This window comes from Pteronotus mesoamericanus, unplaced genomic scaffold (genome assembly GCF_021234165.1).
Source record: "Pteronotus mesoamericanus isolate MK-2021 breed Mesoamerican mustached bat unplaced genomic scaffold, CSHL_Meso_final contig_265, whole genome shotgun sequence".
Taxonomy (NCBI): Eukaryota; Metazoa; Chordata; class Mammalia; order Chiroptera; family Mormoopidae; genus Pteronotus; species Pteronotus mesoamericanus.
In genome coordinates this window covers 786,620-804,298 of record NW_026555113.1, presented here as the reverse complement: position 1 = coordinate 804,298, position 17,679 = coordinate 786,620, and the positions used below count along the sequence as shown (strand labels likewise).

The window sequence follows — 17,679 nt, the reverse complement described above, 5'->3', positions numbered from 1 at the left end:
GTAACCAGGGGAGACATCGGTCACCCCAAAAGTGAGCTGGCAGGGGAGGGCGGACAGATCCAACGGTGTCCAGAGGCACAACCCCAGATGCCGAGGGGCAGAGGGGCCCCGGCAGAGACCTGTCGAGCGAGCTGTGCCTCCTATGATAGGCCACCCGGCCATGGGCGTCGGTCACAGGTGGCCTATGACAAAGTTGGGGTTGAGGGGTGAGTTTAATGGAGGAAGGAGAACAGAGAGACAGCGCCTAGAAGAAATGGCCAAGCCATCGATTTCGGCAAGACTAAGAAATGAGAAGGTACCCGTTACCTGTTGCGCTCTGATGTTCTTGAATTACTGTTAAGCTACCCGGCAATTTTCATCGGGATTCTGCAAGACCTCCCCATGACGTAATCCACCACGGATTAGAAACTGGGCACCGATACAATCTGGAACACCAGGAGCCCTGGCCGGGTAGCTCAGTGGGTTAGAGCATCGTCTGGATACGCCAAGGCTGCAGGTTTGATCCCTGGTCACGGCACATGCAAGAATCAACCAATGAATGCAAAAAATAAGGGGAACAACAAGTCAATGTCCACCCCCCAATCCCAGATAAAATAAAGTATAGCAACAAATGTCACAAACATTATATTGCTCAGAAGAACCAGGTAGGAACGTATGCATACTATACAATTACAGTTATATTGTAAATGTAAAAAGTATAAAAGCATGCAAAACTATCCTGCTCTGTTAGAAGATAAGTTTCTCTTGCCTACCTTCTGTTTTCTGGTAAGGCCACCGGCTGTAGGAGCCTGTTCAGTGTGAAAATTCATCACGCAATAACTTATATATGTATTTATTATACATACAACTGTATTATACATTATAGTAATAGATGTTTCAAAAATTGTGTTTTTTTTGAATTGTGGAATCGAGTGGGTTCCAGAATTTTAAAAAGACGAGCTTAAAACAATGAGAGACCATCACACACCTATTACGATGGCCAAAAATCCAGACCCTGACAAGGCCAAGTGCAGGCGAGGACGTGGAGCGGCAGGAGTACCCACTCGCGGCGGGCGGGGACGCGACACGGTGCAGCCGCGGTGGACGGCGGCTCTGTGGGTCCTTCCAGAACTGAACACACGCTCCCCGCAGGACCCGGCCCTCGTGCTCCTGGGTGCCCACCCGAAGGAGGTGGAGACTTCCGTCCCCGCAGAAAGCTGCGCACAGATGGTTATTGCCGTTTTAGTCACACCCGCCGTGACTGAGGTAGCCAAGGTGTCCTTCCGTAGGGGACGGACGAATACACTCTGGCGTATCCAGACAAGGGAATAGTATTCAGGTAAAAAGAGATGAGCTATCGGGCCTCCAAAAGTCACGGAGGAACCTTAAACGCACACCACTAGGAAGAAGCCGGTCTGGAAAGGTCACGTAGCGCCTGATTCCAACCCCAGGCACGACGCCGTTCTAGAAAAGGCACAACCCTGAAGACAGCACCAAGGCCAGTGGTTGCCGGGGGTTGTCGGAGAGAAGGGTGGAGCAGCAGAGAACAGAGAGTGTTCAGGGCAGTGAAACTAGCCTGTCGTGGCCGGTACGTGTCGTTACACACCCGCCCAAACACCCGGAAGGGTGAGTGACCCTCAGGCCAACTGTGGACTCGGGGTGGACCCTGCCTTCGCATCGGGGTGGGTTCGTCCACGTAACAAACGCCCCGCCGCAGGGCGGGACGCGGGCGTCCGGGAGGCCCGGCGCGCCTGGGCGCAGAGTTGGCACGGCCCGTTCAGTATCTACCTTCCGTCCTGCCTCCCACTCCCTTTCGCCGTGAACCAAAAATCGCTCTAAAAAATAAAGTCCATTTTAAAACAGTCCGTGAAAGTGTCATTACCGATCATGCCCTACGAACTAGCAGCGACAATTCTTAAGTGGGGGGGGTTCCCTCAAATGCACATATAATGTGGCCCCCCCCGCCATAAACCCACTTCTTATTTGGACTCGCGTGTCAGCGCAGAGCACTTGACTGAGTTTCTGACTCTCAGGCGCCTGCTCTCCCCGTAGGAGAATCTGATTTATGAGCTGTAGCTGCCAATTTGCTAGATTTCTCTTCTCAATAAAGCCTATTGAGTCCAATTGAATTTATTTATTTTTTTAAAAAAAAGATAAGCTGAGAGCCAGCAATGCCGTTACAGACATTAGACCTCCATCAAACAGTGATGAAACTTCAGTTCCATAAAAGTAATCTCTGTGTTACGCTCCTACCCAAAAGACCGGCAGGTCTATAGTCTATAACCTCCGCCTGGCCTTCACCCCAAATCTACCTTCAATATGACTTTCAAATATCCGAGGCTTTTCATGGATACACCACCTGAGGGGGTTCGAGCATTTTTCCATCATGGACTGTTATCCATCTTCTCTAATGTGAAAAATCCATGAAAATCAAATGTCAGGGCTGTTTGAATGCAAATACGGCCTTGCTGGGTCCCTGACGCCCCACCCGCCGCGGCGGCGGCCCTGAAGGAGGCCCGGGAGGCCCCTTCCGGCAGAACGCACGGGCGCGAGCTGCCCCCGGAGGCGGATGTTGCGTGCGACCTCGCGGAGACTCCCATTTAATCTCTGGAAATACAAAAGGTAACTTTGACTCTATTATGCCAAAGAGAAATTTAGAAAAGAGCACAGACTGGCAAGGGAGGAATGAACGACAAAGCGGAAAAGGACACACTCTCATTGGGCCAATCCGTTTGGCACACAGATTGCCTTAAACACTTTTAATTTGATCTTTAAGACATAAATTGTGCGTACGGGGGGGATAATTAGACAGAACGGCAGAACGAGGCAGTTGTTGCTCAAAATGAGGACCGCGAGGCCCTGCGAGGCCCCGACGTGTCAGCAACACAACCCGCCACGACGCGGCGCGCCGGCGCGGGACGCGGCCCCGCGTGTCATCGGAAACACTTCACCAGCAGGCAGAAGCTGGAGCGTTCGGAGCAGATTCGGGGGTCCGGGTGAAAGCGAACACTGTCATCTGAATTTCAATAAACCAGAACCCAAGACTGGAAACAGGCGGCGCTTGAGAAAGGACCGCTCTTTCAAAAGCACAGCAACGCGATGTCTAAGTCGTTCTCACAAAAACGGAAGCAAGGCCGGGCGGGGAGCCCGGCGCGGGGCAGCGGGGGGCAGGCACCCAAGACGGCACGGAGGCGCCCGGCTGTGGTGCCCCCGGGGACTCCCCATCTCCAGATCGGCCCACGTCAGCCCTCCTCCCGTGGAAGCCGCTCCTGCCCCGCGGTCCGCTCTCCAGGATTCCGCTACGGGAACGACTGGGCGGCTTTTGACCGAGCCCTGCCTCTGAGGCTCCTTCAGTTTTGCCGAGTGATGACGCTCCCGTGAAACTCTCCTTTGGAGGGGACGCGGCCCCGCCAGGGCGCCTGTGCGTCTTCCTTCCCCGCACTTCGCCCGCACGGAGCTCCGCATTGCGCGGTCCCGACCCGGGGGTCCTGACTATTTGATCCAATGGAGAGGCGCTATGGGCCCGGGCTCGGGCGCGGGGGTGATTCCCCTTCCTCCTCTGCCTCCCAGGGTTTTGAGGCCGAAACCAAAGCCACCGCTCTATCCAGGAAGGAGGGAGGGTTCGGAAGGCCTGCGATGGGAGGGACGCAGGGCTCCAGAGCAGAGCGGCCTGGGCCGAGAACTAGCAGCTGCGAAAGCCCGACAGAACCAAAGGGTTCGTGGGGCCAGGAGCAGCCACCTCGATTTTTAACAGAAGGAGAGAAGACATGGCCCTCTTCCCGGCCTTGGCTGGAACGGAGGGGGTCCGCCGGCCCCGCCCCCGCCCGCCCCGCCCTGGTGCTCTGGCTCATTGACGCCCGGACAACCGGCCGTCTGCATTCAGAGATGCTGGTTGACAATGCCCGTGTTCTCTGCTTCCTGCGGCAGGAGGCCGCCCCTGCGGCGCCCGCACTGGATGCCAGATACCTCCGGGCCGAGAGGCTGCCTTCGGGAGTCAGCAGCTGGCACGGGTCCCCGGGCCGTGGAGAAGACCGAGGGACCAGTCTGCGAGGCGCAGCGTTAGGCACGTGGGGGGCGGGGGCCCCGCCGGGGGCCCCAGCCCTGGTCCTCGGGCCAGACGTCCCCCGCCCCGAGAACCGGGGAAACGTCGATGAGGCCGCCCGCGGCGCTGTCCGCCGCGGGCGAGGGACGTCCCGCCCCTCCCCTCTGTGCCGAGCTTCTCCGAGAACAGGCGAGGTACCTGGCGTCAGCAGGATGACCGAGGTGACGATGAGGGAGCAGATGACCAGGATGACCAGCAGCGCGATGGCAATCCCTTTCCAGTTCCTCTGCGGAGGGTTACTCCCCACCAGCTCCTGAAAGAGACGGCACGAAGGAGAAACTGCGTGAGCGAAAGGAAGGGGTGGAACACGCCTACATCCTCGCTTCCCTGAGGTCAGGACCCAAGCCGTGGGGCCGGGGGGCGGGCACGTGCTCACCCTCCAAGCTGCGATGAGCTCTTTTCTCACCTCCCTGCCTTCCCCGGCGTGGCGGCCACACCTTCAGGAAGAATCTGACGCTTCCTCGTGCTCACAGCTTTTGGGGGAACTTACTGTGTCCCCGCCTCATACGCTAGGTCTACAGCACACAGTAACAATGGTAGGGTTTCCCCTTCAGTACAGCCCGCCTAGTATGCACTCCCAGGGAATCGAAGCCACGTGGGTTGCGTTTTCCAGCCCGAGTCCCCCCTCATCTGCCTTGAGTTACGTCGCTGCGAACTTGAGCCTCGTCTTCCTTCTACGGCTCCTCACACGAGGCTGGGGGGGGCCCCAGGACCGTGCTAACGGGGGGACGCACCCAACCCTGTGCTAGGGTTTCGCCCCCAGCAGGGAACCGTATTTGCCCTGGAGCAGGGATGGGGCGTGGGAGGGGACATCGGGGGACATCGCTAAAGGTTGACTAAATCTAGGGATTGAATCAGGTGTCCTGGCTGCCGAACCCGCGTTTTAGTTCCTGTCAAAGTACTGGGATTACAGCATTTACAGTTCCAACTGGGACTCTGGGAGAGACAAAGGAAGTGATATTCATAATTAATACTAAAGTTAGAAATATAATAGCGATATGTTAGGGATTATAATTATTAATTATACAAGGACAATGGGGACTCTCCAGGGTAGAGAGAGAGATGGTCACGCCGCAGATGGAATATTTCTACTTCTGCCTATCCATAGATCGCAAAATATTCTGGTACAGCCCACAACTCCGACAGCTACTAACTCCAAGTCAAGACGAAATAGAATGGAGACGATCTCAAAAAGCAGATCATATGATCCATACACACGCTGTTAGCGAAGACTGCCGGTTCTTAGGACATATCAAATGGCTACAAATCAAAATAAACTCAACGATGGAATAGCAAATAATTAATACCTGACGCTTAAGTATTTAATATCGATGAGCTAGGTTATCACATTAAGAAAAACTGGCCTCCAAACAGTCAACACTGGCTTATCTAGGTTATAGAATTAAGAAAAATTCAACTCTAAACAACCAACACTTGCTGTCTAGGTTACCAGACACAGATTCCGAGAGCTGCTATGGTCTTAGCAGGAAACAGCTCTGTAGCTGTTTGGAAATTTCTAGCTGTATTCTTATTTGGTGTCCGGAATTTACCTATTCCAAAGTGACTTTTTAGCACTTAAATTTAAGACTCGCCCTGGCTGGTGCGGCTCAATGGGTCGGGCCTCATCCCCCAAACCGAAAGGAGGCTGGTTTGATTCCCGTCAGGGCACAAGCCTGGGTTGCGGGCATGGTCCCCCGCTGGGGCGTGTGTGGGAGACAACCGATCGATGTTTCTCTCGCACGTGGATATTTCTCTCGCTCTCTTTCTCCTTCCCTTCCCCTCTCTCTAAAAATAAAAAGCAAGACTAAACATAGGCATGGTATCTGGACAAAATGTTATACTGAGACAATCTCATTTCCTATTGGATGGGGTTTCTATATGAGAACGCCAATACCCGGAAGTGATAGGATCTTGCTGATTGGGCAGCTTTTCACGTTACCCACGATTACAGAGAAAGTAAGCCCTTTCCAACAAATTCGTGAAGAGCATAAATCTTGAAGCAGGTCTATCCCTACAGCCAACGTAGTGCAGACAACCTTTTGCAGGCATTTCTCGAACACTGATCAAGTTGAACACCAGGGCCACCACCCAACACCGAAGCTGTCCGTATCAATACCACCAAAACCTACGTGTCGGCCCTCGATACCATCCAAAACCGAAGGTATCAATACTCAACACCACATCTTATTCCAGGTCTGGAAGGACACCGTTCATGTTATTGTTTCATCAGCTCACACAAGTGATATATTTTGAATTCTGTTTCTAATAAGAGAAATCCGGAATCCTAAATTCCGTTTTAAACACGTCTATTAGATGTTTGCGTGCAAAAATGGCCGAGGACTCCTGTTTTCTGCCGGTTTCTTAACCAGCTGGGAGTGCCGTGCCGAGCCCCTTGAGATTTTCGTACCCCTGGTATTTTTGGCAGCTAAAAGTAATTTAATTCTTAATGAGGATCTAGGCATAGACTTTAAATGTTTCACGCAGCTCATAGTCAAAGATTAAGAAAGTGTGGTAGCTGTGCTCTGCAGGTCTGTTTGGCAGGTTCCAGGAGAAGAGTCTAAACGCGCACTTTGCTTGAGAGGAGATAAAAATCTAGCTGGTTCAGCACAACGCCATGGCGGCATTCACAACAGCCACAAGATGTCCGCTTTCTGCTTTTTGCTTTGAAGATAATGCCACGGACACACAACGATGAGATATTTTGCTGAACTTTGGTTCTTCCTCCCGCCCCTGGTTCTCCCAGTAGAGTTTTGAGAGAAAAACATTATATAATTACAAGCAGGAGGGGGCAACGGCAGGGCCACAGGGCGCCTGGCAGGGAAAAAATGTTACCTGTGACCAAAGCACCAGCCCCTCCCTCAGTTTCCCCACACACCCCTCCGCCCTTACTCCTCAGCTGCGCAAAAACGCCCTCCTCCTGCTCTGGGGGGACACGGGCTTGAGAGATCTCGCTGCCCGGCCGTCTCCCCTCGGCCGGTTGAACACAGCTTTCTCCATCTCCAATGCCGAACGGCGTGTCGGTGTTTGGGCTCCGCCGGCGACATTGCCAGCGTGCCCCTCCCCGACCCCGCACGCCCAGGACCCCGATGGCCACGACAAGGCGGGGTATCGCCAGAGATGACGAGGGAGGGGTGAGCCCGCAAATCCAGGGCAGGGCAGGAGGTGTGCGGGCGTCCATATGGAAAATAATACAACAAGTGATAAGTAATGATGCCAGGATACACGCTGTGTTTCACAGGCCTGGGTTGCGGGCGGGGTCCCCTCGGCAGGCACGGCCGCAAAGCTGCTTTTGCCCCACCCCCGATAACCAGAGGGCAGAGGCGTTTGTGAGACACGCCACGGGGGGCATGGTTAAAGGGGATGTTCAGACTCAAAAACCAAACACTTAGTTTTCGTCCGCTGGGAAGATCCTGTGGGAGACAGAGGACTTACGCATCGGCTCCTGAGGGAGAGCGAGGACCGCAGACAGAGGGTGTATCGGTAACACGTCCTTCTTTCTAACCGTTAGTACCGTGTGGCCCGGACGAGAACAAGGGGGACGGAGGGACAGCTGACGGGGACCCCGGAGGGTCAGCCCCCCAGAGAGGAAGGTGGGAAGAGACCCTCTCAAAAACGCCCAACACAGCGACCTTCTGTGGACACGTGCGGAACGAGGAAGAAATCCGTGAAACAGACGCTGCTGCCATGGGCGGGAACCGAAGGGGCCAAGGAAGACGCCGCACCAGGAGCTGCTCGGTATTTATGATCCCACGGGCGGACGCCCAACGCGGGAACCAACGCAGATGCGGGAGCAGAGCCTGTGCAAGGGACGCCATTCCGAGCCGTTCCTGCCGTTTGTACACACGGCCTTTCGGGCACATTCTCACATTGCAAAGCAGGGCCCCGCGCTCCCAGGCAAGCAGACCTTCTTTATTAGCCTGCATTCTCGTTTGCCACGCTCCATTTCTCAGAGGGCAGGCAATTCCCCCCCCCCCCACACACAAGCAATATGGTAACAACAATAATAGGAAATCAATTTACAAAGAAAAAAAGCTGCTATCTTGCTAAACCAAGAACACACAGCTTTTCATTTTTTCTAACTTCCTTGCTAGGCCTGGCCTTGCCGCCCGTTTAATTTTCCGTGGGTGGGACCAGAGCACCGGCGCGGCTTCGGAGCCTGGGGGCGGCTTCGCAGGCGTGTCTTTGAACATCTACCTCGGTTCTGCACAGGCAGGCTTCCTCCTCTCAACCTGCAGGAGTTCAATTATTAAAAATTTGAGCCAAAAAATGACCCTGCTTCCCATCAAGGGCAAAGGAAGTTAATAAATTATGCCCTGAAACGCTGAGCTTCAGTAATGCATTTCTCAGTAGAATTATAGATTTTTGCCTCGAATGGTAAAAATGAGCCTGTGATATATTCCCTGTTCTGTTTGGTACCGCACACATGCCTCAGAGAGCCAATAAAATGGAAAAGTCTGGTCGCAGGTAACCCTTTCCTCCAAGAAGGTGAACAAATCTGTCCATCCATCCATCCATCCATCCATCCCCTACGCATTCATTGATCCACCCACTCCATCTAGCCGCCCTCCCTCCCTTCCCACAGCTATCTAGGGCTTACTCTGCCAGACCCCGGTCTGAGATCCTTGGCTGCCACGGTGAAAAAAGAAGACCATGACACTGTTATCAACCGAACACGCTGAATGGCTTTTATTCTAGTGCAGGGAGGAGGGGACAAAGAACAAATAAATACACCCACGGAGAGAAGAAGGCAAACCCAAGACAAGGGGTCCCGTGAGCTGTTTGTACACAGGTGGGTCAGAGAGCCCTCCCAGCACAGTGACTTCGGAGCAGAAACTGAAATGCAATTGGGAGGAGGCGCCCCAGGACGGAGCTGCGCTCCCCCAGAGTCACGCGTCGAAGCTCTGACCCCAACACAGGGCCGTTGGAGGCTGTGCTTTGGGGAGGTGATTAGGGTTCAGTGCGGTTAGACGGCGGGGACCCCATGATGCAGTTGGTGTCCTCCGAGGACAAGACCCCAGCCAGCACGTGTTCTTCTCTCTCGCTGTTTCTCTGCCCCCATCTGCGTGCATCCAGGAAAGGCTGTGTGAGGAGGGCCGTCTTCGGCGCATGGGGAGGGCGCCCCTAGACACCGCAGCCTGCACTTGGGGCTTGCAATTCCAGACCCCAGAACGGCGAGACGTTCCGCTCCGTTGTTTAAGCAGTGCGTCCGTGTGCGGCGCGGTACCATCACAGCCTGAACACAGCCAGGTCGGGGCGGCCGCGTGAGGGCACCCGCCCAGGTGGGAGTGCAGTGGAGGGTGGCGTCCGCGAGGAGGGTGGCGTGGGGGCGGGGACCCAGCCGGGCGGGGAGGCAGGGCGGGGCAGGGGCAGGAGCCCAACAGGGGTGCCCGAAGGCCACAGAGCCGGCTTCGGCTTCTCTGAGTGCAGGGCGCGTGAGCGGGGCAGCGCGGCTGGGACTCTCGTCCAGAAGGATCGCAGGTGGGCGCTGCCACAGGGAGGACACAGAATAGAAGAGCAGGGGGAGGGGGTGGGGGACCCGCGAGGAGGCCGGGGGTCGGAGGCCTGTCCCAGGTGGAGGCGCGGAGCAGTGGCTGACTCGGGGCCCGTTATGGGAAAAGCTAGTCCCCAGTGCTATCAGGGATGCGTCACGTGCACCTGGGTGCCAGGGCGCATTGTGTCTCCCTTTAGCATCCTGGGCCCTCTCTGAGGCTCTCGGCTTCCGGCCTCAGGAGCAAGCGCTTGGCGCGTCCCTACCCAGAAGCCCGTGCCCCGCCTGTCTGCCCCCAAGCCGCCTGAGCTGTCCCCACCCCCGGCTCACAGTTCACTGCTCCTGGATCAAATCGTCCATTTATGCACTGCCCACCCCCCACGCCGCCACTTGGAATATTCCATCTGTTTCGATACTCCCCTCCGCCTTCACTTTCTCAGGCGAATGCGCCCGCCCTCGCTGGTTGCCGACTACGGCATTTGGGGGAGTAGGGCCTGGCTTCCCAGGCACAGTTCGTTATTCCCTCATCCGCACTCAACGGTGATACGTTGTAAATGCTTTTCAGCAACACTATGGCGCTGTTAACCATGCATCTAATGCGGGTGTCGATCCCAGACTGCAAGCCACTCAATGGCAGTTGCCTGGACGTGCCTGATCCCAATGTCTGGTGCCAACCGGGGGTTGCGGCCGTGCTCGGGGACTGTCTGCTGAACGGATGACTCTGCGAGCGCCTCCCTCGCTGGGGCCCTTTCTTTACTTCCCGCGGTGGCGGGCAGAAGAGTATCCGTTTGATTGGTGCAGAGCGCAGAGCGCCGTCGCGAGCCCGGTTGCCGGAACGAGGCCGCAAACAGCCGTTGGCCCTGAAAGATGTAATGCAGGCTGACAGGGCGAGCTGGCCTTCGCTGTGTCCCTGGCGATACAGTGGATACTCATGCTTATTTTTAACTCAGGCCCAAACAGAAGCAAACAACGAACTAAAAACAGACTCAACCTTTGCGGAGGTTGTTGATGTTTGAGATGTAAAATTCGTCTTTGCAGGAGGCTGTTACCGTAGCGATCTGGGATCAGGGCTTGATGCTGGATGGGGGCCGTGCAAGCGGGAAAGGGAGAATACAGGTTAAAACGGGGAAGACGCCACAGTGTCCGGATGCAGAGCAGGGCCCGCGGCCTGCCGTCTTGGCCGCCCCCCGCTGCCACTGGGCCGCGGCCCATGCCCTCTGCTCCCTGCGTGACAGCCTGGTGCGTCTGATCTTGGCCCGCGCTCCCGCCGCGCCGCGGGGTCCCTCCTGCCGCCTTGTGCCCGTGATCAGGGGCACAGATTGCAGTGAAACCTCCTTGGCGATGAGTCCAAAAATGAAAGAAACCAAGAGCTAGGTAAGTGGAAAGAAGAAAAGAAGGGGGGCCTTGGCCAGGTGGCGCAGGTGGTTGGAGCATGTCCTGTGCACCCAAAGGCTGCAGGTTCAATCCCCAGTCCCCAGAGAGGTCGCGAGGCAACTGACCGATGTTTCTCTCCCCCCACCTCCAACCCCCAACAAGATCAAGAAACATGTCCTTGGGTGAGGATTTGAAAAAATAACAATAAATGTTTTTAAAAAGAGAAAGAAGGGCAGGGGAGGCAAAAGGCATCTATTGGCTCAGGTATTAGGACTAAGTTCAAGTGGGTTGTACTTAGCACATTAAAATGTATACAAATTGTAGAGACATAAGATAGCACTTTACAATTCACACCGTCAGTATGCAGCGATGTTTCAGGAACATCTGCTGTGCGGTATGGGAAGATCTCCAAGGCCCATCTGACTTCCTGCGCTATTTAAAGGAAGGAAAGGACACAGTGGCCCCACACGCCTTCTGTCACTTGTCACGGCTGCATCGATGCTCCAACGCGGGGGCATCAGAATTTTAACCTTAGTTGGGCTCCCGAAGGAAGGTGGCCCAGGGCGCGGGTGTGTGGCTCCGCAGTGCAGCGACGCCTTCCTCTCGCAGCACGTGGCCGCCTCGGTTGTTTCGGGCGCACAGCGTGTGGCAGGTTCGCCTTCTGCCACATACACAGAGCCCCGCAGTTCGCGGGACGGAAGGAGTTTCGCGGAAGCGAGGGGAGAAGGCGATTTTCCCAGGAAAGGCAGGTCTCTCCCTAGGGCGGCTGGCACGGAAGATCGGAGCCCGGGAAGCCACGGAACCAGGCGTGACCAGGGCAGGGCGGGGCCGGGCCGGCGGTGACAGAGCCAGGCCTTGCCAGCCACAAGGGGGACAGCTGGCAGTTTTGCATTTTATTTCCCTTCGCTAATGGCAGAGGGGCCAAGCAGATGGCCCCCTCACTCGGGAAGGAGGACGTGAATTCGATTATTTTTCTCCCGGTTACCCTCCGCTTGGCCAGTCGAGGCCGCCTCTCAGGCGAGCCTTCAGGGGGAGGGCGAGCCTGGGGGACCGACTCTGGCTCCCCAAACTGAGGGGGGCCTTTTCTCGGATATAATTAGGCCTGAGCTTAGGGAATGGATAGCGTAGAAATGTCCAGAAGATGGATGTGAGCCAGCAGCGAGCCGGGCCTCACGGTGCAGCTGGCGCGGGGTCACAAGCTGGCGCTGCCGGCAAGGCTGGCGGAGTGTGTGGCCACAGCTGGGGGTGTCCCCACCCCCTGAATTTCTCCCCCCGCTCTGTCAACGCTGTTGTGGCCGCCTAAGGACTCTCGGTGCTGTCGCTGGCTGTGAGGCTAAGGGACGGACGAGAGCCGCAGCCCCAAGGCACGAGTCAGGGTGATGGCGGGTCAGCGACTGGGACCGCTGGGCGTGCGGCAGGTGGCGCTGGTGGCGGGGGGCGCGGGGCGCGGGGCGCGGAACCCAGCCCCTCCGAAACCCTCTGTCGTTGCCACTGCTGAGAAATTCAGCCTGGCTGACAGGCTGTGCTCTCGCGGCCTGGTGATTAATTAGGCGCCGTCACTATCTTAGTGGCAGAGAGGGCTGACAGTTCGGCGCTTACAGACACACTCTCGGGGGCCCTCCTCGCCCAACGCCCCCCCTTTCTGGCGGCTGTCCCCGCTGCAGCTCCCAGGTCGCTGCGCCGCCCAGCCTCTTCTTGCCCCAGGAACTGGACCCGGATCCAAGCTCCTTGTCTATGAATTTGGGGACTTCTGAAGGGGACCTTTTACATATCGGGACTTTCCACGCCTGCCTGGGGGCACGTCCCTTTGAAACCTCACCCACCTCCGGTTACCAAGGCGGCTGACAGCTCTGCGTGTGCCTGCCGTGTGCCGGGCGGGCGCCTGCCTCGTCTGTCCTTCTAGAAAAACCACGGGCAAGTTACCAACTGAATTATGCAGATTCTCAAATTTCTTCTTCGTTATGTTTTACCTACAAGTTCAACACCGGACCTGAAATTACTTTCGGGTCTGCGGTTTAACTGGCTGTGTCTCAGAGCTTCATTAGGAAATTAATTCAAAACCGCGGCTCTTCTCGCCCTCGGAGCTCAGTCGAACGCGGGTCTATTGTGATGTAATGTTTCAAAGGCAGCGTGCGCTTCCACGGATGACAAAAAGCAGCAGCAGCGCCGTGGCCTGGTCCCGGTCCAAAGAAATTCCACGATACATCACGCCAAGAGCAACCCTTTCAGTGAAAACAGGCTATGCAAGTAAGTTGCAGAATGTAACGAGGAGCATTTGTATCTCCTGCATTCCTGCCGACGGGGACGATGTTTAAAAATGGTCTTGAGAGAGGGTGTCTTTGCACGCACTCACTGAGACGCCCGGGCAGTTCCCAGGCGAGCCTGAGCCCGGCAGCCTTTTGGCAAGCTCGGTCATCGCCCGCCCACCTCTGCAATCGCCGCAGGCTCTCAATGCGTAAGAAGTGGCTAACAAACACGTCTCCAAGGCGAGAACCACCAGCCAATTCCCGGCAGAGGTTGAAAGAATTTGAGCTCAGTGTTTCCAAACGGCTGTCCGCCCCGCCACAGCGCCCCCGCATGGCGGGGACGGTGAGCCCCTCTGCCCTCTCCGCTCCCCCGGCCTCGAGTAATGGGACCGACCTGCCTCGGACGTCCCCTCCAGGACTTCAACTACCCTGACTTATTCCTGACCGTTGTCATGAAGTGCGGGAGACCAGGGGAGGGTGGCAGCGGGCGTGCTCACTGCCCACGGCACACGGGGACTCAGAAGAAGACCGAGCAGGTTTAGGGACTGAGAGGAATGAAGGAGGGAGGCGGGGAGCAAGAGACAAGAAGCCAAGGCCGCAAAGAACTGCATTCCCTTCCCAAGGCCCGAAGGCATTTCCCCCTGAGATTTAATACGACACTCCTGTTTCTGTATGAAATACTTTATTTCGCGTTGTATTTAAAGGAGTTTAAGCTGGCCTCTGAAACTCGAGAACAACGACGCTGAATCCGTGGTATGTAAAGGCGTCGGCCCAGCAGCCGCCACCCCGCGGGCGTGGGCTCCCCATGGGGGCGGGTCCCCGTTCCTCAGCGGAGGGCACGCGCTCCGCCCCCAGCTGGGGGGCGTGCAGGCCACACCTCGCTCAAAGCCCGAGGAAGCCCTGGACTGCCGGCTGGGTTTACGACGTCAAGCGTTGCTCGTTGGACATAGGATTTCCTTGGGGAAGACTGGTTTTTCCACCCGCCCATACAGCTATTTTTTCCAGAGAAACCCTGAGCGAAATTTAGCAACTCCCTTGACAACCCCCCAAGAACCCACGCTATCTATCATCATCTGTCGGAGTTGCAGCGGAGCCCCTTCGGGGCTGGGAGGGGCCGTTCAAGCGAAAGCCGACGCCGCCCAGACAGCGGGCACCGCACAACGTGCGGGACGCCCTGCGGGCTGGTCCTGGGACGGTCACTGGTGCGCGTACCAACCGGCTCACCAAGAAAGCTCCGTACGTTTGCCCTGGCCGGGTTGCTCAGTGGGTGGCAGCGCCGTCCTGCGCACCAGAAGGCCCTGGGTCCGATTCCTCGTCAGGGCTCACACCCAGGTTGCAGGTTCGATCCCGCCACTTAGGGGAGCGCTTATGGGAGACGACCGACCGATCGATGTTTCCTGCACATTGATGTTCTCTGTCTCTCCCCGCTCTCCCTCCCCTTCTCCCTTCCTCTCTCCCTAAAATCAATAAACAGCCCTGGCCGGGTGGCTCCGTTGGCAGGAGCATCATCCCGTACACCAAGGGGTTGCGGGTTTGATTCCCGGTCAGGGCACGTGTGGAAGACAACGGATCAATGTTTTCCTCACGTCGATGTTTCTCTCTATCTCTCTCGCTCTGTAAAATCAATAAACATACCCACCTGTGAGGATTTTTAAAAATTAAGAACAATAAAAGGCTTTACAGTCAATAAACATATCCTTGGGGAAGAACTTTGAAAAAATAGAGAAAGCTGTAGTGTATTTAAATTCTAGCTGGCCTAGCGTAAATCAGCCTTTTTTTCTTTTTTTTAAACAGCTACTCTTGTCATCGCGAAGGGTGTAACACCGCTCAGTCTCAGAAAGACACACAGCATCAGAGGAATTAATAGCCACAGGAATGAACAGTCTTCATTGCACCTGCAACCTGATGCGCTGCTATGCCATCGAGCGCCCACGGGCTCTGAGACCGGGGCTTGGGCACCGCGGTGGTGGGGAGGCGAGCCACTGCTTCGCCTACCATAGCGGGAGGCACGTTCCATAGGATGAAGTGTTACACACCCACGAAAACAACCACCGCCTGCAACGTGCACAGCCTAGGTGAGCGGCACAAACAAAATACTGAGTGACGTGGGTCAGGCCCTAATCGTATGGGCTGAACGACCCTCTGAGATAAAGCTCACCCACGCGCAAACTACAACTGCAGGGGGCGTATGGAAGTCTGTTGAGACAAGTAAGGAAAGAAATTTTCGTAAAATGCAGGATGTCGCAGTAATGTCGTGGGGACAGAGGAGTCCCCGTTGGAAAGCTGGGGGGCAGGGTGCAAGAGCTTTGGGGGTGCAGGCCGTGGGTGGAGATTGTGGGGCTGTTTCGGGCTGTGTGAGTCTGCTGAGCTGTGTGCTTGCATGTGCTGCAGAGTTCACACTGGTCAGGGTTAGGCATGGGATGTGTAGGACAACCCGCGACATTGCGGCCCAGGAGTGCAAAGAGATACTTCTGCCCTCACACCCAGGAGGACAGAGAGGGACATCAGGCCAAAGATGACACCAGGAAGCACGTGGGATGGACAGCAAGCCAGCTGCTGGGAGGGAGTGCGTGCTGGGGGAGCCAGTCTGGGGCCGGGAGCCACGCAGGCAGGCCAGGGCTCTCTGCGGAAGTGGGATTCAAGTTGCTTGTTGAAGGGTCTGTAAGAGCAGCTGGGCAGGGTCTCCACTCAGAGGAGGCTCCATACAGAGGGTGTGAGCCTGGTGCCCACGTGGCTTAGGCACCTGGGGCCGTGCCTCGGGATGAGGTTGCGGGGAAGGCACAGGTAAATCCAGGCCAGCTTTTCGGGCTGCGTCGCGTGCTCTGTATTTAATGCACATGCACGGGAAGTCTTTGGAGGGGTCTGTGAGCCACCTTGGTAACTCTGGAAGGAGACAGGCCCTGGGTCATGATTCCGCGCGTTTACTAACATCAGAGAAAGTGCCCCGAGAAAAGAGCAGGACTGGGTACGCCTCCCGCTGTGCCTTAAAATGAACCAAACATCAGGCCAAGGTGGAATCAAATACCCTAAAAATGACAACGTTCACACAGCAACGATAAAAATTATCGGGAGAAAATAAACTACGCCAACCCAACCCCAGGGTCTACCACGGCGTTGCTTCGCTCTCTGGTCTAAATGTATTTTCTTTCTAATATTTATTCGCCCTGAGAAGCTCTGACATAAATTTATTTTATGTATCATGGGCCATTTACGATAAGTAGCGGATAGCAGCAAATTACAAAATCAATGGTGCCTCTCTCAGGATGGCGGAACAGCTTCCCAATCATTGCGCGTCCATGTTCAGGAGGACAACAAATGGCTTGAAGACGGGAGGAACAAATGTGAAACAGCATTTAAAGCTGCGGACACATGTTCATCAGTATTCACCGTGTCAGCCTGCCTGGCGCACGCCCTGTTTCTGGGGTACTGGCTCATTTAATTAATCTTCATCGGTGGTGGCTTCCATCTTTCCGTAGCGGTGTCTGAAGCACACCGAGGGTAATATTTGGCCAGGGTGAGGACCAGCAGAAAGCAGAACTCCGCATGGTCCTCACCGCAGGAGACTGTGGTAACATGCCACTGAGGCCGTTCCTACCAGTGACGTTCATGGGGAAGGGTCAGCCCTAGTCCAGCCCTGGGAGTGATGCGTAGGGACACTTGGTGAGTTTGGTGTCCCCTCTCTCTCTCTCTGCTCGTGTCTCAATGCCTCTATCACTGTCTCGCCAACATAATGCGCCGCAAATGCAGGATTTAAATGATGCTCTCTTCCCTCAGGCACAGCCATGAGCACACAGTCAACACTAACAGAAAAGAAGTTTCAGAGTCTGCACAGGCACTGATCAAAAATGCCGAAAAAAAGCAAATATCCGGCAGGGAATTCAGTCATGTCTGGCGTGAGTTACTTTGCAGACCAGAAGGTAAAAGCACTTGGACTGGAAGACGCGAATGATCTAGATAACACCCTAGCACAGCACAGGTGAGGAGCTCAGATCTGAGGAGCTCAGAATTTAGAAGGCATTGAGTGGAAAACAGCAGGGAACAGCAGAGGGAGAGTGAGAAGCCGCGTGACACCAGCTCACGAGGAAGATGCATGTGAAGGGGCCAGAATCTGGGTGATGGAGCAAATGACCAAACACCTCGAGGCACCTGTGGGCGCCACGTGCACGTGAAGAATTACGCCTCTGCTTTAGTGAGAAAAGGGAAAATAGGGGTTTTGGTGGCCTTTTTAGGGCAGCTATTTACGTGGCACGTTCAAATAATTTCTACTTGAAACTGTTGGGCTGGTCAAGAAGTTCACTTGGTTTTTTCCCATAAGATGGTTCCAGTAGCACTTACTTGTCTTTAACTTCATTCCAAACAATTGTATTAGATTGTATTGTGAAAGCTGTCCTCTCGGCGTGCATTAAAAAAAATTCAAAAGTGGCAAATTTTTGTGCAGCTATTTTAATATTGAAGATGGAAAGATTATATGTCATAACAATTTTCACCTA

At 55.4% G+C, this 17,679-nt stretch overlaps 1 protein-coding gene across 3 annotated transcripts in view; it reads right to left on the bottom strand.

Moving 5' to 3' along the window:
* DPP6 (dipeptidyl peptidase like 6) overlaps positions 1–17,679 on the bottom strand; it is a 484,609-nt gene that overhangs the window by 180,306 nt on the left and 286,624 nt on the right. For all 3 annotated transcript variants that reach the window (XM_054574779.1, XM_054574777.1, XM_054574778.1), the window contains exon 2: positions 4,220–4,334. In XM_054574779.1, coding sequence (XP_054430754.1) covers positions 4,220–4,334 — 115 coding nt within the window. The remainder of the gene's footprint in view (positions 1–4,219; positions 4,335–17,679) is intronic.